General features: G+C 40.1%; 1 protein-coding gene across 1 annotated transcript in view; it reads left to right on the top strand.

The window, feature by feature from the left end:
• Positions 1-24326, top strand: part of CLSTN2 (calsyntenin 2) — a 390590-nt gene that overhangs the window by 317264 nt on the left and 49000 nt on the right. Inside the window, exon 11 of the mRNA XM_069974229.1 lies at positions 16081-16243. Within this exon, the coding sequence (XP_069830330.1) occupies positions 16081-16243 (163 nt within the window). The remainder of the gene's footprint in view (positions 1-16080; positions 16244-24326) is intronic.

Raw genomic sequence — 24326 nt, 5'->3', positions numbered from 1 at the left:
TGCTTTTGTTTGTGAATCTTCTGAACCGATCACATTATTTTTTTTTTTGTTTGTTTTCGGGATCCGAACCAAAAATTGGGATATTCGCTCATCACTAGTGTTTAACCCCTTAACGACATCGGGCGTACCCATACGCCCCCGTTGCCTGGGCTTTAACGCAAACGGGCGTATGGGTACGCCCGATGTTTCCCCGATCGCTGCGTGTTCACACACAGCGGTCGGGGAAGATGGCCTGCTATAAATCATAGCAGGCCATCTTAGCTTCACGGCACGGGGGGTGGTTAACACCCCCCGTGCTTACGATCGCCCCTATAGGCTGATCAATTAAGATCAGCCAATAGCGGCGATCGGAACCTTTCCGGGTCATCGGTGACCCGATGACCCGGAAAAAAATGTCGGTCGGTGCTGTCCGAGGACGGCACCGACCGCCATTACTGTAAAAAGCAATGGTGATCGCCGTGCCACCGGCCCGATCGCCGTGAACGGCCGGCCGGCCGTTCACGGCGATCGGGCCGGTGGCACGGCGATCAGAGTCCCACAATATAGTAAATACCTGCCCTGGACCCCTCAGCTAGGTAGCCGAGGGGTCCAGAGCAGGTATTTGTACATTACTCACCTGTCCCGGGCTCCTGATCGGCGTCTTCCGGGTTCGCGGCGTCCTCCGTCATTCCGTTCGGTCTTCGGGTCTTTCCGGCGGTCCCCGTCGTCTTCTTTCGGCTATTTTCGGCTCCAGCCTCGTCATTTTCCGGATTTTGCGCTCTGCTGCCCCCTAGCGGCTGATATGTGTAATACACGTATCAGCCACTATAGGGATATTCAGAATGTAGAAAAAGGTTTTTTTTTTTTCCAAATTTTTTTTTTTTCTATTTTCCGCACCCTATCGCCGCTGAGTGTTGATCAGCATCGCACGAAAGTGCGCTGCTAATCAGCAACTCCTCCTTTTTGGCGTAGGGTGTTTTTTTTCTATATCCTACTGCCACGTTCTGCTTATAAGTGCCGCACATAAGTGCGGCATTTATCAGCAACTCCTTTGTTGGCGTAGGTTTTTTTTTTTATACTTACTGTAAAAAAACACGTAAAAAACACTACATTACACCACACTACATTGAATAAAGTTTGACACTACACCACTACATACCCCATATACCAATCCCCGTATAAAGATGGCCCCCAGGGTGTTTTCGGCGTCAGAGGGATACGTTATTATTGCCTCCGACACCGAAACAGCCAGTGAGGATGAATGGGGGGATCCTTCTTTCCTCCATTCATCCTCATCATCCAGTGACGTGTCTGGGAGTAGCATAGCGTACGCTGCCCCCCAGACACGTCTTTTCCGCCAGTACCGTCCCAATAAGAGATGACGGTATGGAGTGAAATTCTACAAACTCTGTGAGCGTACCTCAGGGTACTCTTACAGATTTAGGGTACGTGCACACTGCGGAATGGCGAAGGATAACCCTTTGTGCATTCCGCAGCTGGCACCCACCGGAGGACTGATGCGGGCGCATGTCTCTACCCGTGTCATAGACTCCATTCTATGCACGGGCGGAATCCGTCGTCCATCCAAAGAATGAACACGTTGGACGGAGAGCGGAATCCGCCCGTGCATAGAATGGAGTCTATGACACGTGTGGAGACGTGCGTCTGCATCAGTCCGCCGGCGGGTGCCAGCTGTGGAATGCACGAAGGGTTATCTGTCGCGATTCCGCAGTGTGCATGTACCCTTAGAGTGTATGTAGGAAGGGACACCCGAATCCAGCCCCCTCCCCCCCCCCCCCCCCCATCCTTGGAGTTAGTGGGAAGGTCGTCCGGGAACTGATCTTCCCACTGCTGGATAAAGGTCACCACCTGTACGGGGATAACTTTTATACCAGCGCCCCCTCTTCCGGTCCCTCGCTGCCCTGTAGCTTGCGGCACGATCCGTAAATATCAGAAGTAGTAATAGCGCCCTAATATTTAGCAGCCATGGAGCGGACCCAGCGCTTCTGGATATGAAGGACCCCGTATCGCACCAGGGCAACATTTTCCAGGTGACGTCCCCCACACAGGAGAACGGGAGACCCCAGAAGAAGTGCAGAGTGTGGGGTAACAGGGGGATCAGGAAGGACGCCATTTTCCAGTGTGACACCTGTCCTGATCACCCCGGCCTCTGCATACTGGATCGCTCCAAGGCGCACCACACGTCACTGGGGTTCTACATTATCTAAATTCTGTCCCTTATTCCTATTTCAGGGGTCACGTTGGTCCGGGGATTATTCTGATCGCCATTATGGAGTCGGGAAGGAATTTTTCCCCTGTGATGAGGCTACTGTCGTCTGCCTCACGAGGGGTTTTTGCCTTCCTCTGGATCAACACAGGTTGAGTTTGATGGACACCTGTCATTTCCAACCTTATAAACTAATAATTGGCCTAATACCCCCAAATAAATTAATAATTGTCCCTTTTCCCCAGCTAAATAGGTATGGCCGCCATTCCCATTAGAGGATGCCATGATGCAATTACAAAGCCTCTGTGCTGCCAGGACAGTAGAAACCCCCCACAAGTGACCCCATTCTGGAAACTACACCCCATAAGGAATCTAACAAGGGGGGCAGCGGGTATATGGCCCCCTGGTGACGGCCACATTTGGGACGTGAAAATGAAAAAAATTGTATTTTTTATTTTCTCGGCACATGTTCTACGTAAGTGCCCGTCACCAGTGGGGTCCATATGCTCACTGCACCCCTTGTTAGATTCCTTATGGGGTGTAGTTTCCAGAATGGGGTCACTTGTCGGGGGTTTCTACTGTCCTGGCAGCACAGGAGCTTTGTAATTGCGACATGGCCTCCATCCTCCATTCCAGCCTCTAAATGGCGCTCTGTCCCTTTGGTGACTTGCCCTGTGCCCATATGGCACATTATGCCCACATGTGGGGTATTTTCGTACTCAGGGGACACTACCCTACACGTTTTGTGTTCATTTTCTTTTTTAACCCCTTGTGGAAATGGAAAAAAATCAAGGCTAGACCAACATTTATTGTAATTTTTGTAAAATTTTTACTCTAAATTATTAATCTTGTCATGTTTTTTCATTTTCACAAGGGGTTAAAAGATAAAAAAAAACATTTAATGTGTAGCGCCATTTCCCCTGAGTACGGAAATACCCCACATGTGGACATAAAGCGCCGTGCGGGTGCAGGGTAAGCCTCCGAAGGGAAGAAGCGCCATTTGGTTTTTGAAGGCTGGATTTGGATGGAATGGATTTCGAGGGGCCATGTTGCATTCAAAAGGCCCCTGTGTTGCCAAGACAGTTGAAACCCCCCACAAGTGACCCCATTATGGAAACTGCACCCCTCAAGGAATGTAACAAGGGGTGTAGTGAGCATATGGACCCCACTGGTGACGGACACAAATGTGGAACAATGTGGCGTGAAAATGAAATATTACATTTTTTACACTATAATGTTGGTTTAGCCTTGAATATATCATTTTCACAAGGGGTTAAAAGAGGAGAAAAAAAACTAAATGTGTAGCGCAATTTCCCCCGAGTCCGTAAATACCCCACATGTGGACATAAAGCGCCATGCGGGTGCAGGGTAAGCCTCCGAAGGGAAGGAGCACCATTTCGTTTTTGAAGGCTGGATTTGGATGGAATGGATTTTGTGGGGCCATGTTGCATTCAAAAGGCCTCTGTGTTGCCAAGACAGTTGAAACCCCCCACAAGTGACCCCATTATGGAAACTGCACCCCTCAAGGAATGTAACAAGGGGTGTAGTGAGCATATGGACCCCACTGGTGACGGACACAAATGTGGAACAATGTGGCGTGAAAATGAAATATTACATTTTTTACACTATAATGTTGGTTTAGCCTTGAATTTATCATTTTCACAAGGGGTTAAAAGAGAAAAAAACACACAATATGTGTAGAGCAATTTCCCCCGAGTCCGTAAATACCCCACATGTGGACATAAAGCGCCATGTGGGCGCAGGGCAAGCCTCCGAAGGGAAGGAGCGCCATTTGGATTTTGGAGGTTGGATTTGGCTAGAATGGATGATGAACGCCATGTCGCATTTACAGAGCCCTCGTGCTGCCAAAACACTGGAAACCCCCCACAAGTGACCCCATTCTGGAAACTGCACCCCTCAAGGAATCTAACAGGGGGGGAAAAGAGGATATGGACCCCTTGATGACGGGCACATTTGTGCCATGAAAGTGAAAAAATGAAATTTTTCCCTTTCACGTCACATTGTTCCACATTTGTGCCCGTCACCAGTGGGGTCCATATGCTCACTGCCCCCCTTGTTAGATTCCTTGAGGGGTGTAGTTTCCAGAATGGAATCACTTGTGGGGGGTTTCCAGTGTCTTGGCAGCACGAGGGCTCTGTAAATGCGACATGGCCCTTGAAATCCTTTTCAGTGAAATTCAGCTTCCAAAAGCCAATTGGCGCTCCTTCCCTTTGGAGGCTCGTCCTGCGCCCCCTTGGCACTTTATCGCCACATGTGGGGTATTTCTGTACTCGGGAGAAACTGCGCTACACATTTTTTGTCTTTTTTTGCCTCTTATCCCTTTAAGAAAATGAAAAATTGAAGGCTAGAACAACGTTTTAGTGTAAAAAATAAATTTTTCTTTTTTCACGCCATATTGTTTGGAAAATCTGTGAAGCACCTGTGGGGTCCAGATGCTCACCGCACCCCTTGTTACATTCCTTGAGGGGTGTAGTTTTCTAAATGGTGTCCCTTTAGGGGTGTTTTTTAGGTTTTGACACCCCAGAGCCTCTGCCAACCTGAAGTGGTACAGTCAAAAATGACCAAATATAACGGAGGCGTTGAAATTCACTAGGCGCTCCCTTATATCTGAGGCTTGTGGTTGCGTCAAATAGCGCAATAGGGCCACATATGGGGTATTTCTATAAACTGCAGAAACGGGGCAATAATTATTGGGGTGCATTTCTCTGGTAATAGGTTTATAATTATGAAAAATATTGGATTACAATAAAATCTCTGCACAGAAAATTAAAATTTTCAAATTCCTTACACACTTAGCTTTTATTTCTGTGACTCCCCTAAAGGGTTAAAACACTTTCTGGATGTGCTTTTGCAGAGTTTGGGGGGTGCAGTTTCTGAAATGGGGTGCTTTTTGGGGCTTTCTAACATACAGGACCCTCAAATACACTTTAAACCTGAACAGGTCCCTAAAAATATCTGATTTTGAAATTTTACTGAAAATTTGGAAATTTGCTGCTAATGTTTTAAGCTCCCTATTGTGTAAAAAAAATGAAAAATAGTTTAATAAATGCCGCCAACATAAAATAGACATGTTGCTAATGCTATTTAATATATAATTTATGTGGTATAACCACTTTCTGTATACGCAAAAAAGTTTCAAAGTTGGAAAAATGCATTTTTTCACATTTTTTCACATTATTTGGGTTTTTTTCATAAAGATTTGTTATGAGTATCGACTCCAATTTACCAGAAATGTAAAGTACAATATGTCACGAGAAAACAATCTCAGAATCAGCCGGATAGGTAAAAGCATCCCGAAGGTATTAATGACTAAAGTGACACTGGTCATATTCATAAAATTTGTCTCTGTCATTAAGGCCATTTCAGGCTCTGTCCTTAAGGGGTTAAATGCACCTAGGTATGCTTCCGCTATTGTCTTATATGCATTCCAGAAGTGTTGACATAATTTCCTGAGGTTTCATTGTGCATTTGGTGACCTCCTAGAGGTGGAATATTAATTTCCAGGTCCCAAGTATTTTTCTCCCTAGACTATAATGGGATTTGATATTCATTTGAGTATACGAATATCGGGAGAATTTCGAATTATCGAATATTTTACTACTCGCTCATCTCTAAAAACTACCCCTACATACAAAAATATATCTACTTTATAACTACCCCCTGTGTATAATATAACTGTGATACATACCTTATGTATAAAAATATAACTACTGTACTACTATACCCTACATACAAGAATATAACTAGTGCGGGATTAATAACATTATATCATTAATAACATTATAACATTAATAAAATTATATCTTTATAGTTTGTACAATTCTGCACACAACAATGCCAAATAATTTTGTAAAGTTAGAAAAGAGAAGTGATTTTAATTCTTAATATGAGAGGATTCTTTTTCATTTTTTTTTAGCTCACCCATTGAACTATTGTATTGCCCCTAAAAAGTTATATAAATCCCATATATACACTTATTATGGGAAATGCACATTAAGTGCTTTTTCCCGGCACTTACTACTGCATCAAGGCTTCACTTCCTGGATAAAATGATGTTCTGTGGCTGCTGGAGAGGATGACGGCAGGGGGACACTGAGGGACACAGGGCACTGGAGGGACACTGAGCATCCCTCTGCCATCATCCTCTCCAGCTTTCCTTTACTACACTGTAAAAAAAGTTTCTTAAGTCTTGTTTATGGATTGGGGTACTTGTATAGGCAACAGCTTGATTCTATAGTATTACATTGATCTGCGAACTGGTAGTATATTCTGCTGTGGCCACGGAGGCCTAGTATAGGTCCTGGGCTGCCATGCGGGGAGCCCATCCGCAACCCTATACGACCAATGATGCCCTATGACTGTGGCATTTAAACAGTTACTAGCTTATAAAAGAGAGTCCACTTTGCCCATTATTGTCGATGATGGTATGCTGCTAAATGCAACTTGGAGACAAATAATTTTCAGTGTATCCAATGGAAACCTAAGCTGCTCTGGGCATGGCTCATGCACATACCCATATTATGGCTTCATTCAACCACCACAGAGCCATGTTATGATCCCTGTGGAAGTCTATTATGACCAAATGTGACTCTATATACTTTTGATTTTAAATATGAGGCACATGAAGTATTTTTCTCTTGAACACATGACACAAAAAATGCCCCATATTTCATCAGATGCTACTAAAAAAGACATGTTTTTCATGATTACCCAGGTATTATGTATTATGGAAACATTCTCAACTAGAACATTGCTTCTAGGACACAGAATACCTCCATGATATGAAACAGTATGAGGCATATACTATATAGGCTACATTAGCTCTGTGCTATAAAACTATCGGGACTTCATGTGCTGTGGTTGCAGATTTCCTCAGCCTGTAAACCAATGCATCTGTTCTTCAGCTTGCCTTTTTCAGTCTTCTTTATCAAACTCTCCAAGACAAATTAAAACTTGTTAAAGTTTTGTATTTTGTAATACAATTTGCATTTTTTGGAACTAATGAGTGTTAATTCCTAACACATCTGCAGGATTTGAGGTCACTAATTACAATTTCTCAGCAGGCAATCTCAGCGCAGCCACTCTATGGAAGTTGCCATTTTGATTACATATGACATGTCAGCAAAAAACATCACATTAACAAAAATGACAATTTTAGTTTTCTTTTTAATTCATAAAGGTACTAAGGTACTTAAATAGATATATAAACTGCTTATACACATAGTCTGCTGAATAGCATGCTGGTATATTACAGAACAGCAAGGGTTGTTCATAGGGCTGCTGTAGAATTTAAGATTATAAATATTTTATAAGCATAACAACATCTAGACAAGTTATGAAGATAATAAAAACCTAAATTCTCTTCAGATGGCCATATACATTGGGTCTAAACATTGAAAACAGCAAGATTTGCTAACATAATGTATGGGAATAGCTAAACTGCTGCAAAGTATTTTATGGTTGTTAATTTACAGAAAAGTTGTGTGACTCTATTTCATTGTATTGTAATTCAGAGCTGCATTGGTAATCTGGATGGTTAATATTAAAAATAGGCAATTAACTTTTTGACGGGCGCAACACTAAAAGTTTAGTTTTGCATATTGGCCATATTATGTACTAAAAATGACAATGACGTATGTATATACGCACACTATGTACTTCTACATGCCATAGATGTTATGCTGTGGCATATGGAGACTTTGTTCTGATGGATCCTGCAGAGCTTTGCCTTTATGGTAGAATTCTTCTGTAATACAGTTTTGTACGGGGAAACCAAATGCCAGCATGTAGATTGCCTAGGAGGCTGTAGGGAATCAGTGCAACTTGCTATATCCATAAGACTTTAACGATCGGTGCCTAGGTGCTTCGAGTCTGGGCTGCCTGAGATGGGAATAACCAGTTTGGGCACCATACCAGTTTTTTGCTTTGTGGTCCCATGATTATTGTTAAAGAAGAAGTCCAGTGAAAATTTTTATTTAAGTATTGTATTGCCCCCCAAAAGTTATACAAATTACCAATATACACTTATTATATAAAATGCACATAAAGTGCTTTTTTCCCTTCACTTACTACTGCATCAAGGCTTCACTTCCTGGATAAAATGGTGATGTCACTTCCTGGATAAAATGGTGATGTCACGACCCGACTCCCAGAGCTGTGCGGGCTGTGGCTGCTGGAGAGGATGATGGCATGGGGATGCTCAGTGTCCCTCCAGTGCCCTGTGTCCCTCAGTGTCCCCCTGCCATCATCCTATCCAGCAGCCACAGCCGCACAGCTCTGGGAGTCGGGTTGTGACATCACCAGTTTATCCAGGAAGTGACGCCTTGATGCAGTAGTAAGTGCAGGGAAAAAAAAGCACTTTATGTGCATTTCCCGTAATAAGTGCATATCGGGGGCAATACAATACTTTAATAAAAACTTTCGCCAGACTTCTCCTTTAAGCCACTCAACAGGTCGCCTTACAAATCAGCTAGAATAAAATTATTTGCTGTCACAACTTCAACATCAACATTGCTTAGAGCTGACAGATAATGTATGACATAGGACAATGTTAAATTAAACCAGTTTAAAGTTTTAATTGCGAGGCAAAAGTCACTGGAAGTATATTCATTTTAGGAGTCTACTCGCTTCATAGATTATTTTCATGCTTCAAGAGTGACACATGATGAATTAGCTTCCTCTATGGTCAGAATAATAGAGATATGATCAGAGTCAGAGCGTAGCTACATATCTTCTAAGCCACTAGGTTGATTCACATTATTTTGTATTTCAACTAAGTTTTCAATTTTGCCAATCTATTTACTTTCAATTTCCACCAGAGACCATTTCACCTTCGGAAAACACTTTTTCCTCCTGTTTCGGGTATGGTTTAAAGGTCATTCCTTATTGCTGCATTTATCTCTCATTCCTGTTTGGCCATGATGCTTGTGATAATAGATATATCTGTTTGAAATGGAAAGCGATTACATCCATTTGATGGGCCGTCTGGAACAAAACATTAGTGGTATAGAAAAAATGTAACCTGACCAAGGACGTAATGTCACATTTACTACATTGCTGGCAAAAAAAGGTCTTCTTAAAGAAAATAATCTAGAATTCTGAGTCCAAATCCTTTTTTTTCTTTCAAGTAATTGTGTTTTACTACTAGTGAACAGACACAATGAACTGAACAAAATGTCACTTGTACAGGAAACATTTTATTTTCTGGATTCAGAGGCACATCAATACTGCTTCTTCATGTTTCCATAATGTTCTCATGGATCCAGGGTTAATAAAACTTTAATTCCTAGACAGTGCAAACTTAGTTTCCTAATGCACCAGATTTATCAAAGTATATTAATCCTGGATAACCCTTTTTACTGATCTTTGTACCATTGAACTACTATTGTGTATGCTATACTCTTTTTTTTTTTTTTTACACTAATGTAAGTAATTTTTTATTTTGTTTGCTTATTTAAAATCAAGAAGGTCCAGAGTGAATATAACAGGCTTAAAAAGGACATCTTTCTTGTGGGGGTTGTTTCTATTTTTATACATTAGCACAAAACTGTGCACTGAATTCCTACTGATCAAGGTGTTATTGTATGCACTAGGGTCATTCAGAACAAACCCTGGCATAAATTATACAACATACAAGATCACATGATCATTTATTAAGGTCGAGAAAAAAAAAAATAGTCTTCCGAGAGTTAAAAGTGCATATTTGCTGACTTGAATTCCACTCTTCACCGGAAGTCCAAGTATCCATAGCTACGAACACAGCTAGACCATAATGCGTGCAACCCCTATTCTCTACAATGGGGATCACTTGCTTATGGATTTTGTGTTTGTATCCATGGATTCCCCAATTATGACCGCAGAAAGGAATTCACAGCGGATTGGGTCAGCAGATGTGCTGACAGGTACACTTTTGCACGTCCTCAGTCGTCAATAGGTCAGACAATTTTTATTATGTTTATTTTTTTTGCTGTTACATCTGTAATGTTTACTACTAAGTAACAATACCTTAACTGTAAAAGCAAAAACTCAACACTCATACTAAGTGATATTACAGTAAGTTTGGGTTTGGCCAAACCCTAACCTTCCTCCGTTTAGTAATGCTGCCTAGAAAACCTAGGACTGTTATGCTGGATTTTTCAAGGCTCCAGACTAAATCAATCAATGGCCAAAGGTTTAGGTTTTGGTTCGGCAAAATTTCAAAAGTTCACTCATTTCTAATGTACATGTATGCATAAGCATAGATTCTGGTAAATTCCATAAAGCAAATTTAGTATTCTGATATGAAAATCCTTAACCGTATATTTTTGGGGGGTTGGTAGCAACTGTATGTGCAGTTCCTTACAAAAAAGATATTTCTTTTCTTCCTACAGCCAGGAGTGTGTTCCATGCAAGTTCTGAAATCTGGAAATATTTGTTACCACTATGACATTTTTCTTCACTATTTTTTTATATCTTCTGGAAAGAAAAATAAATATAAAAATATGCTATGTTCCTATTGACAGCAAAGCAGTTTACACTGGAACTAGTATCATATGAGTTGTCAAACTAAAAGACTAAACTGTAAAAATGAACCTACAGTAAAGTCTGTAGAGCAAGCACTGCTCTCTTCTATAGGATTATGTCCACTAGTCTACAATATGTTTAAAAGCACAGAAAACTATTTTCGTGTAACTTGACTGATGTAGACTTATACTATAGTACATAGCAGTTTTCACATTCCAAACCTTATTCAATTCACAGAAAATTTGACAAACATGACAGTAAAATAAAATACTATAACAGAAAGAAGTAGAAAAGTATACAAATAGCTGACCTAATGCAAGACATATTCTATTTTAATGAACAGTTAATGCCCTCTTGGAAATATCATCGAGCGAAACATTTGTCCAGTGTTTTATAGAATAGTAAAACCAGTCTTGCTACACTTTGACAATCTAGTTTGTTCATAAAATCTTTGTTGTACTCTATGGGAAAGCACAAAGCAGAAAGTAACAAAAAGAAAATATGGCAGCACATGTTACAGAAAACTGTCCCTCATTATAAGTAAAAAAGGATCAATAGGCACAATGAGAGGTGCTGGCAAAAAAAACACACAAAAAAAAAGTACAAAGGTGAAATGAGCTGCAAAAGGCAATAATATAACAACATTTATAGTATAGTATACAGTACTATATTTATAGTACTGTTGCAAATGAACTGTAATCTGTGCAGATATCAGACAGCAAGGTTCCAGTTCCCCTGCAGAACCAACACAGGATATACAAAGCATTACACTGTTACCAGCACTGGCCCCGTATTTGACAACAGACGCTCCCAGTCTTTCTTGAAGGTTAGCCTTTAACCCAGGGAAATTAGCTTTTTTTTAGAAAAAATGTTTTTTGATCTCCCAAGATTTCTTTGTTTTCTACATTTTAAGACAAAGTCACTATATTGCAGTCACCATATATAGAAGAGGTTTAGCATACCACACCTGCATAGATTCACCGTCCCAGTGCATGGCAGTGCAAGCTTCGACCAAAGAATTGTAAAAGAAAATCCAGCAATCTTGGGATAGAATCCAAATTCTTGTTCTTTATTAGGGCTTCACATGCAACACAGACTCGACATGGCAAACTGACGCATTTCGATCATCACTTGATCTTATAGTATCTGACTATGAGTAAGATCATGTGATCGAAATGCGTCAGTCTACCATGTCGAGTCTGTGTTGCATGTGAAGCCCTAATAAAGAACTAGAATTTGGATTTTATCCCAAGGTTGCTCGATTTTCTTTTACAATATTGTGGTCACTGTTACCAATGTTTTCATAAAAAGGGACATTGTGAATCTGTTTGTGCTATACACATAAATATTATATTAGAAATAACCAGATCCAACACAGCATCACTTATTGCTAGCTGCTCCACAAACCAGCCCAGAAAATTGACCTGCAATAGATTTAGAAATTCCCTTCTTTTTTGTGGTTTTAGCTGAACCATTATCACTCTTATAATCACTAATGTACCCTCCCAAACAGCCCACTCCATTTTACATGCAGCTGACCATCTATTTCCTCTTTAATGTTTAAATATGCTTCTAACCTGCTGTTATATCCCTATAGTGCACAAAGCCACTGAAGATGAAGGTAATTTTCTTACCTTGATTCTCAACGGCATTTTGGGGAAATCTTGAATTTATTCCATATACAAATAATGTGGTTTGGGTGAACTGGGGGTGGAGCTATTGCCCTTAGTGCACTGATCTGCTCCCCTCCCCCTCCTAATGAATATTCATCCAGCGCTCTGCAGTGATAAGAGCTGGAGTGATATCATATGGAAGAGGTCCAACAGCATCCTAAAGTAATCTTCAATTCTTTATTGAGCAAATCACCTTACATAAATCTGAAGTTTTGACCCCAAAACCATAACCGCAGTGTGGTATAGCATTCACTGTGGTTATTTATACTTGACAAAGAGCTTGGATGGGCTTGGAAGAAACGTCTTATTTATCTAAATTGATTTGCATTGAAGATTACTTTTGAATGCTGTTGGACCTCTTCAATACGATATTGCCTATACCCACTGACAGAATTGTGAGTTTACTATGTGCATGCTACCTAACAAGCATTCTTGGGTCTATTGTTGCTGCTGTATCTATCTCCTACAACCAGAGAGCTGGAGTGATGTCACTGTAGAGTGTCAACCCAATATTCATTAGTAGGACAGGGCCGGTGAGACAGATTGATGTACTAAACATTAGGCCAACCCTAAGGCACCAAACTGCCCCATTTGCATATGGAACAGTCAAAATATCTAGAAAAGTTGCTGAGGATTAATGAAAGAAAATTTACCTTCACTCTAAAAGCACCATGTGCTATGGGAACATAACCTACAGGACAGAGACTTCTAACCTGCTGTAAGTGTCCCTTTAAACCAGAAAAGTAAATCATTTAAACTAAGTGTGAAGCAGAAGGCATAGGATAAGACCTAATCACAATGATTTAGACTTAACATGTTTTCCTCATTTGTGATTAACTGCCAGATCAATTTGTCTCTTTAGTTCTTATTAATTGGAATTGCATTTTACTATTTACTGAGCTTCTATTATTAATTGACTCTAGTTGCGGAGACTTTCTATTCTTAGCCTATTTCAGAGCTGAATATATGTCTAATTATATTTACACATATATTATTGCATTTTACTATTTGCTAGTCTCAGTACAGCTATTTATTGCAAAAACATAGACATTGCAAGGAAAACAAAAAGAATATAATATATTTATTATAAATTTTAAAAGAGGTCATTTACTCCATGCATTCCATTATTTGTGAATAGTGGATTATACTGTAACATGTAAAGCCCAATTACTACATAAGAGAGGAAATTTGTCAATGAAGCCCACACATTTAAGTGGCAGAGGTTCTACACATTTTTTTTAGCTCAAAGTAAACATAAATGGTAATTACTATATTGGTCAAGTCAATACTTATATTGGTTTAGTACAAAGTCTTTCTATTTCTATATTGCTGACTGATGTGCCAAATTTTCCCTTTTATAGATGTGTTCACCCTTTTTTTTACTTCAATTTAGTGGGTGTTTCAATTTCTCATAATACAGCTGCAATATGGTATCACAACATGATCGAAAAACTGTTGTCAGGCTATAATTTATGTTGGGACACAACACAAGAGTGACCATACATAGACAGATATACACTTCATGACAGAGCATTGCAAAATAATAGCTAGTTATCTTATGATCTTTTGGGCTGTGTTAAAGAGAATGTACCAGTTCAATCCACATATTAAGCTTTTTATACAACCTTACGGGTGCCACTGCGCAGATTCAGCTGCTGTGTTCCTTTTTTCAAACCACTGCCCGGTTCCTGTGATCTACATTGTTTTCTAAATGTGCAATGAGGTTGCTTGGTGCACTGGAAGTGGGCCCAGTGCCCCCAGTGCACTGACAGTCCCCTCCCCTGTGTGATGCACTGAGGTAGAGCCAGGCTGGGCCGGAATTGATTTAGAAGGCGCACGTCACCCAGATGAGGTAACATCGGTGCACTGGGGTCACTGGGCTCACCTCCAGTGCACCAAATGAGCTCATTTGCATATCTAGCAAATGACATAGATCGCAGGAACCAGATGGCCGAATGAAAAAAGGGTTACAGCAGCGGAAGCAGCGCCCGTGAGGTCATATAAAAAGCTTCATAGGTGGATGAAACTAGTAGATTCCCTTTGAAATACAAAGAAGGTAAGAAAGGACATATGTGGGTCCTTACCCAGAAGCCAAGTGGTAGTTACAGTTCTAAACCTGTTTTTTTTTTTTTTTTTACAAAGCATTAGCTTTATTTGCTGAAAATAGAAACAAAAACTTAAATGCACAAATAAAAAAAAATAAAAAAAAACATTTTTCTTTGGTCCAATATTCCGTGAGGTTAGGTTAATAGTGGACAGAACTTTGTTTTCTTAGATACAGAGTTTAGAATCCCCCCCTCTAGCCACAGGTTGAAGGGGCTTGTGGGAGTGACGTCGCTTCCATTGTTTACAATACTCCATACAGCACCCTGGTTAAAGGGGTTGTTCAGTGAAAATCCCCCTTCCTCAAATCAACCGGTGCCAGGAAGCCCCATAGACCTGCAATTTACTTCCGCTAAAAATCTCAAGTCCTCCCACACCCATCAGCCGCCGCATGTCCCGCAGGAAACGCCATCCCATCTTCAGTCCGAGACACTGCTCTCTGCCGACATTTCCGGCTGAGACAGGAACCCTGTCCCGGCTCTCCATGAATCCCCATAGAAAACCCATCCTTCTCTGGACAGTTCCCGCCCCGGACAGAGATGCCAGCAAAGAGCACCGTGCCAGACTGAAAACAAAACAACATTTCCTGCAGAACACACAGCAGCCGACAAGCACGGAAAGACCCGAGACGCCTCAATAGAAGCAAATCACAAATCTACACAACCCCTTGACACCAGTTAATCCGAAAGAAAAAGACCCTCGCCGGACAACCCCCTCAAGAATGAATAGAAGGTGGCTGAAATGCAGCACACCACTTCAGACCACTGCTCCGAGTCAGACCACCACCAATCTAATCCTAGGCCATCAGTTTTAATGAACCAGAAGACCACTTGACTCTATGAAGGGGAGCAAGGGCATTTGGAGCTATGTAACAGTGGAGGATTAATCCCTCCCTTCTTAACCTGTTGTTAACAACACACCACGTGGTTTGTGACTGTAAGTTTCTGGAGCAAATGGCTAAATTAAGGTATTGGTACAATATTTGTTCTTGTTTGTATTTATACTGTTTAAGCACAGGTGGGGTTGACACCTGGCTGATAAAAATTAGGATTTATGCATGTGGCATACAGAAATTTTTAATATTCTTTTCAAATCTATGAGATATGAATATCTGGACATGTTCCATTGCATATTACATTATAGAAGTATCCTCCTATTATGATTAATTTAATTACTATATTACCATACTATAACATATCCCCAATATAGAAGCTCTGTGTGCTATCTTACTGTAGTATTCTAAGCATGTGACAATAAACATAGCTTAACTTTATTGTTTTTGAACTATTTGTTGCATTGTACAGTGTTACTTAAACAAGATTTAGGATGTTAAATAACATGAGATCCAGGCGTAAAAAGAGAATGCAAAAAAAAAAAGTAGAAATGTTTTAAAAGAGAAAAATAAAACAACAATGTCAAGGATCAGACATTAATAGAAAAGTTTTCAGATGCGAGGTATATACTGTATGTTTGCACAATTCTTGTATTATTTTAGTGTTCATCTTTTTTTTTATGGATAACATTCCTATTGCTGATCCCTATTTCTTTTAAATATATACATTTTTTGTTCCCCAGATCTGTGACAAAGAATGGCACTATTATGTAATCAACATAGATTTCCCGGTGGTGACTTTGTACATGGATGGAGGAACATACGAGCCGTACCTGGTAACAAATGATTGGCCAATCCATCCCTCACACATTGCCATGCAGTTGACAGTCGGCGCTTGTTGGCAAGGTAAGAATTATAAAGTGTATGGCAACTAATTGAAGTACAAAGCCAGGCAGTGCTTGTTATACATCAAGAATAATAATAGTACTAGTCATGCTGAAGAGTTCATGGACTTGTCATAGTCAATGTGATTGGTGCAGTCTCCTGGCACTCCTATAGGCCCATATGGCATACCCCCTGCCCAGAGTGGCGGTTAGCCTATCCATCCAGAAGCCTCTAGCTGAATGTTTTACTGGGTGTTGGAGAATTTACAGCTGCAGAGTTTTCCTCCTTTACAGAAAAATCTTGGTTTGCCGGAACATATAGAAAAAAGTCTAGTCTTGGCACAGAGAATCAAGTTTCTTACTTTATTTTATTTCTGAGGTAAAACATGCTTGACAGCACCTTTATTTATTATGATGATAAACATGATCAACATGGTTAAAGGCAATATACATGCCAGAAATGTTGTGGAATGGGGTCCTGTTTGTGTTGCATGTTTTTACCTCAGAAATAAAATAGTCCAAGAAATGTGATCCTTTGTACCAAGGTTTCAACTTTTTCCTGGATATTGTGCTGCTTTATTGGAGTCAATTAGATCCGTGCAGGCAGATGGCATTGAGTTCTGTGGTGAAATGGACTTGCTTTTGTTTTTTATTTATATATGGTGTCAGGACAGTAGCCTATATGAGCCCTGACCACAACCCCATCAATAACCTTAGTAGGAATGGAGAACAATTATTGTACATTTTACCCATCAGTCTTTGACCACACAAATGGTCATTGGGTTAAATGGCCACAAATTCTTAAAGACAAATCTCTTCCAGAATATGAGCATCTGTTATAGCCATAACAGAAAGCCTGGTCCCACCTTTACACCCATAGTTTTTGGGGAAGTTCCAATATTTTATTAAGGTACAGTATGGTACTCATATCTCTTTCTGATAGTATAAATGCTAAAGTAAACAAATGCAACAATAGACAATGAATAGTTGGGAAATAACCTATGTATAATGAAAAAAAAAATACACATTAACATGTTTTTTTTTTGTATTTAAAAATAACTAAAAATGACTTAAGGAATAGGGTTAAGAATTAAAAAAAAAAACTCAATTGTGCTGCTCCTTAGGTATTACAATGGTCTCAACAGTCTCATCTGGCATGTACTGCATGTGACACACCCCCCCCCTCTCATAATGGCAAATTGAAGGGTTGAGTGCAAATTTTTATATATATATATATATATATATATATATATATATATATATATATATAAACCTTTAACTTTTAGTATAATGTGTAGAATGAACTCGGTTCTTGATGTTTGGCATATTTTTTTAATGATAACTTAAGTCACATAGTACCTTTTTTCGCTACAAATGAATAGTGTTTATATGAAAAATGTGACATTTTCATGTATTGTCCTTCATAATGGAAAAAAGTTTCTCGAAAGTACATCTATAGTACAATCCTTTCTGTAACTTAGGAGGCAAACTTGCCCATTATTCAGATTGTGAAGAGAAGAATGACCCATTAAATAAGACTTCCCAAGGTCTTATTTCAGTAGTGAGTCACTTTGTATGTCTTTTACTTCTGACTGTTTTCTCATTCTTCAGCTTTTGTACATCAAAAACATAAAGCAAGAAACCGCAGTAATTTGTTTTTCTTTATATATGTTAAAGAAATATCCCATGCAAAACGTATACATAATGCCTAGTATAGAGCCCAAAGGGATGTTTTATGACTTAAGGATTCATAATATGCTCTGGACTAAGCACTGGACTAACACAAGGGGTGAATAATTGAATGGTTTACCTGGATTTTTGGATGGTCCTGGTATCCTAAATTTTGAAAGATGCACAAACTGTCAATAATCTGAAGCAATATAAAATTCTCCCTTTGCCTAAATATCTTGTTCAATCAGTAATTATTTTTGCTCTACAAATGTGTTATTTTTGTGAGAAAAATTGGCAGCTTCCCTTTCAATCTAACTCTCTTGGTTGTAATTTAGGTTTTCCTGGAGAAATGTTGGGTTTCTGCTCTTTAGGGCTTAATCCAAACAATGTTTCTTGTACCATAAAATTTATATATACTCTCCTTTTTATCCCCATTGTAAGTCAATGGGTGATTTTTTTTTATTTAGTCATTTATTTAAAAAACAAAGGAGACATGTTACCCTGATTTTTTGAGTGGACTGCAGTGTCTCAGTGCTGACCACCATCACTAATTATGCTAAGACCCTCATATCCTTAAGAAGCCCCAACTAGATAGCAACAATTTAAACCTAGAGAGGGTGATACATTAGATTACTTACACAACAGGAAGTTATCCTTACAAGGAAGCTGCATGGCATTGTGTCCCATGGGGTACATCCCCACCTCTCAGCACCTGCAATATGGCAATACCCACTTGCCAGGGCATAGAGACAGATGTGAGGTCAGTGACACCTGGGTCTTCCTGGCTGGGTATCAAGTGATGTACTCCCCACAAACAGCGCTAATATACCCCACAAAGAATCTCCGAAGAGACTTGCTGAGAGAAGCACAGTGAATCCACGGGAGTGATCATCGCCCACACTGCTGTACAGCCAAGTATACACCACAGCAACCCGGCCACTAGATCAGCTACCCATGAATTACTATATCAGCTTTTTGTTCCAGATCATAAAACACTGTATATCCCACCTTGAGTTGCATCACCTGTCGTCCTTCTCCACATCCATAGGGAGTGACAATAGGAGATCAGTAAAAGGCAGAGCACTTTATCTGCCAGTACCTTCCAATAAAAAGGAAAAAACATTGATTGGCTCAAACAGCAGGTCAGCGATCCTATCTGAGTGTTCACTGCCTCCATCGCAATACTAAAAGTAAACATTACAGCAGTCTGGCCAATATATCAGCTATAATCTTATCCCTGTATCAGTCACTGATTTCAAGGCCATATAGAAAAAGTCTAACCAATACTGAATCTCCTATCACAAGTTACCATAGTAACACTTAAAACAATCTACTCACAATTGACTCTTTCAAGAAAATCATGTATGCAAATGTTTCTCATTAAATATCAAAAATAGTGAATAACTTTAAAAATCTCTGGTTTATAAAAAGGGTTGCTATGATTCAAAGGGTTCAGATGGCATTTGTATCAGTGATCCGGCCAAAGAACAGGAACTGATAATTACAAAAACAGATGGAAGAGGGTAATATGCAGAACAAACGGCAGAAATATAACAAAATACTGAGATGAACAACTGCTGTGTTATCCACAGACAAGGAATACAGCAAAAGGTGATAAATAGAACAGAATATAATGTAAATATGTAGTGTCCAGGTACAGGGGTTACTAAGTTTTAACCGCCTGTAAGATTTTAAATTTCTGAGGTATCACACCAAGTGCTGGCAGTTGTGATTTTCCTCTCCAGTCAGTAGGTGTCTTACTTCTCCCTAGTGCAGTCCCACAAGATTAATCTATATTTGTGTGTATGCAAAGATGCTAAGAGCCGAGGCACTAGCACACGTTCGTCCACTTGGGGTTTAACTTCAGTGGGAGCTCAACCTAGAGACAGAGGCCAAGGACTCATACTACCTCACTTGACGGTCTTCCAACTAGTGCAGGCAGAAGGCGGTCAGATACAAAAGATATTTAAACGCGAGTTCAAGAAATTCTTCAAGTATACTATATTTAACTTACATCCTGACAGAGTACTGTTACTAATTAGGCAAGGGCTCCTACCCAGCCCCTACACTACCCTCGCACACAAGTCTTCACCTCTTCTACTACTTTCAGCCTATCTCAAATGTTTGTTTAAATGATATTGTATTCTAGCATTAGCACCTGTGAGCAGTTGGTTTTTTGTTATACTGTACCTTGTATTGCACTGAAGTTGTTTAAAGTAAAGTTAAACCACTGATTAGCTCTGTCATCACTTGTGTCGCACCTTGCCCCTACACCTGCACCTCAGACCAATTCTACCAAGGTCTGGTGCCTGTGTGTTCAGGGGAGGGTATTACTACTCCTGGCCACCGTAAAAAGTTGCCCCAAAACACCATAGCCCACCAGCTGCACACAATACCTCCAACCAGCACCCGGGCCATGTTACCAATTTGTACAAGAAAAGCTTTTGCATTTCTTGTAAGGAAATCACAGAAGACAGTGTGATATAACTATAAGGTGTGTAAAGATTTTATCATTGGCACAAGTAACTTCAAAAGCTGCTTTTTGTAGTAGTGTCCCACATTTAGCTAAGCCAAAGGATATATCCAAGATTGGATCCACAAAGCAGCAAAAGTGTCATGTAAATCCCTCCTTTATACATTTCTATTGTTTAGAAATTATTTCTATTTGTGTTAATATATGGATACCTTTGTTCAGGATTCTTACTGTATCTTCAGGCTAGAGCAGAGAGGAATTACAGAAAGAGTAACTTGTTCAGAAGGTCAGTCTTTCATTGGCTGGATAATGCATAGAGTTAACGGAGGGAAAATTAAACAGAGGGACACTTTGTTAGATACCAGAACTGGGATCAGTGTCACTGTGATGCTGAACCCCGGCCCGGTAAGGTGAAGGGATCTGCCCTCCGAGATCCCCCAACTAGACACCACTAGGGATGGGGGACACCAGCTATTTAAATGCAGCTGTCAGCTTTGACAGCTGCATTTAAATAGCTAACAAGTTGGTTAATACACAAGGTCCCCAACTGCACATAGCAGCAGGAACTGCACACTGCAGAGAGGGCTAACGGCATAAGCCCTCTCTGCTTCCCCTTAATGGCGGCAGGAAAAGCAAACTCTACCTGCATCGTTAAGAGGTTAAATGGGTTGGAAAATATAACTGGAAGACTTCCGCTTCCGGTTTTGCCACAAAAACTGAACAGTTTAAAAAGTGCCATGTGTTAAACTAGCATAAAGAGGTTCTCTCTATTATCAGCAATTTAAGGCTTCAGACACAAATCGTAAATTGCCTTTTTTTCTTTTTTTTTTGTGGGGGGGGGAGGGGGGGTGAGACGGAAGGACACCACAACAAAAAAAAAGCAACTACTTTAGTGTTAAATAGATTAGGCATATTTTATTCATTACAAGTCATGTGATTCTTTCCTCACATGACTCCAGGTTAAATTTTTTCACTATGGTGGGGGACGGGGTGGATAAAAGCACCTTTCAAGCCTGTCTCAGACCAGGAAGGGGCTAGGGACAAGGGCACAAGACTAGTGTGATGAGGGCTGAAACCAGGGAGGTAAATGGATGTTATTGCTTTCATCAAGCCCCTGCTTGGCCATAGTGAATAAAAGACCCCTGTTTAGAGTGCCCCTTTTACAAACCACTGCGTATCGAGTGGTGCTTGAGTCCTGAGCCATATCCACAACTCTTTACAGTCCCATGAAGAAATAAAAAGTAATTTTTTGTTAAAAGGTTAATCTTTAAATAAGATTTAGGTTCCCAGGTGTCCGCTGTCAATCAAGGGGGGGGGGCAGGATTATGGAGCTATGCACAGAGTTGATGACAAAAAGTAGATAAGCTGACTAACCCTGGGCTCTTGCCATGCTTTTGAACACTCACTGGAAGCTTGTGCCTCACTGACAAATAAAAAAAAGGCTTCAATCTTGGTGCTAGAAAGGACTTATAGGAATATATATATATATATATATATATATATATATATATATATATATATACCCAAACTCTGATAAGAAGCCTTATCTAACCGTGGAATGATTTTACCCCTGTTTAGCTGCTGACAGGTTGCATTAAAAATCAGAGGTAGGCCGGGGGGGGGCTTAATAAAGAATATATACTTATCCATCCTCATTCCCACGCAGCAATACTCTTCTGTCAGCTGTTAGAGAGAGGTGAGAAACACAAGTAAGTATATCATATTTACTATGTTCCAGCACCACCCTGCCTGCCTCTGATTTTTTTAGTATCATTTTTTTAGATTCATTTAAGTACGTCCTATTAGTAGATGAACACTGTTCAAATAAAAATACATTACCAGCACTGGAATAATTATTGATTGAATCCTCAATATAAAGTCCCCATAGTAAAAAGAATTTATTTATTGCTATGCAGTGTATGGCATTAAAAACATTTATATTTGGTTTATTATTTCCCTCACAAATATTTCTTTTTTCAACTTCCGTCTACCCATTGTGCGTTCTTGCAGCTGCTGTTTTCGACCTTAGTCAAGATAGATGTCAATTCTAATAATGTATTGGATTGAATATGAATTGTTAAGAGTAAACAAAAAGATTTTTTTTATATATTTCCTGTGTTTGGAAATGAATTTGTTAGGTCCTTCAGTGTGGGAATTCTAAGGGTTTTATAGTTCCAGCTGTCCTGAGTCTTCTATAGTCCTCAGCAAATAAAAAATGCATGCCCGCAAATTAATGCTTTCAGGGCCGTGAATTATAGAATAATACAAGCAAATGCATTAAATAATGTATGCCTGTTTGTAAGTCTAAAGAATTGTAATATGTGGTAACCATAATGAATTATCATTCTTACCTCATTTCACTCCAAATCTTTCCCTTGCTGCTCTTAATTCACAATGTTTTTCCATTTGTTACAAAGCACTTGCAGACATAACCATTTATTAATAATCTGAATATGTACAAAAGCTTTCTAAAATCGCCATTGGTGATGCTCTTGTGAATGTACACTCGTGTGCATTTTTATTGCTTAAATATTGGTGATTTATCAACAAAAAACATTCTGCCAGGTCTTTTCCTTTCTTTTGACACACTTAATTGAGGGCTATTATATTGATTGAACTAGGTCATTTAAGCAAAAATTTAAGTAAAGCATTTTTTAACTATAATTGAACTGTGTACATACTGTAGCCTTACTGGTAGCCTATAGATCCCCCACTAGGTGTGGAGCCACAGTGCCCCCCTGTACATCCTCTTGACTTCACACACACAGATGACTTAGGTTGCTATGAGCCCTACGGGTTTAGTGCCCCCCTTCCCCCCTGGTTTGTTTAGTGTTCAGGAGATTAGTTGCACCTGGGCCTTGATACCTAAGGGGTTCTAAAGATCATTCTGTTACATTAAAAATAAAAAAGCAGTACTTTAAATGACACATGATGGCCGAGAGCCCTGTTACTGATATAGAGCCCTTAAGGCGTATTGTGCCCTCACATTATCTGTCTTTCTGAGACGCACATTACTGGTCAAAAGGTCCTGGCACTCAAGAAAGCATGGATAGCTAGAGGCTATCATGGTACCTATTCTACTCATGCGGGGGGGGGGGGGGGGGGGTTAATAACTAAGTCACTGCCAATTAACGTCACCCAAGTGGCCTGTGATCACTTCAGCTATTATGCATTGTAGGTATAACTTTCTGTCCTTTAACCTTTTTAGTGTTTATGTTCCACCTCCCTTTTCTCTTTTAGAACATATCTCTGTGATACTGGCATTCTTCCCTCCTGATCCGGTAATTTATATTGGGGGTTTTAATGCTGTTCAAAACCCTCAATTAGATAGGTCCAGTGTTGTTGATGCTGCATCCCTGCTTTTACCGTCCTGGAGTTCAGCTCTTAACCTCACTGATGTTTGGCTCTGAAAGTGTCCACATTAGAACAGGGATTCCTTTTACTCTTCAGTTCATAAGTCGTTTTTGAGTATAGATTTTGCTCTGGTGTCCCCTCATATATTGCCAGTTATCCAGTCTATAGAATACACTGCAAGGGGGATATCAGATCACTCTGCTGTCTGCTGTCTGCTCTCTGTGTGCTTGAACTCTCTACCTGATGCACCCAGGCTGGTTGAGTTCTCTTGTTGTTAAGGATGCAATGTACACTGCGCATAACGACTATTGGGAGCATAACTCAGAATTTTCTGACCCCTTAATACGTTGGGATGCTTTTAAAGCAACCATCAGGGGTGCTTTCATCACAAGTGTTAAAAGTTAGAGGGCCCGGGGGGCGGAGCCTGACCGCAGAGCTGGATGGCGGCGTGATTGCTTAGCTCTCCACAGCGGCGGCACTACACCACTTCTAACGGCATTCCAAACACCTCAAAATGAGAAAGGAGAGCAGAGACAAGTCCAGAGACACACCGAGCACCCCCAGAGTCGGAAGAGGACAAGCGGACATGGATAAATTCCTAAAAAAG

This window comes from Dendropsophus ebraccatus, chromosome 6 (assembly GCF_027789765.1).
Source record: "Dendropsophus ebraccatus isolate aDenEbr1 chromosome 6, aDenEbr1.pat, whole genome shotgun sequence".
Classification (NCBI taxonomy): domain Eukaryota; kingdom Metazoa; phylum Chordata; class Amphibia; order Anura; family Hylidae; genus Dendropsophus; species Dendropsophus ebraccatus.
Note: the sequence above shows the minus strand (reverse complement) of the source record. Positions and strands in the feature narration are given on the sequence as shown.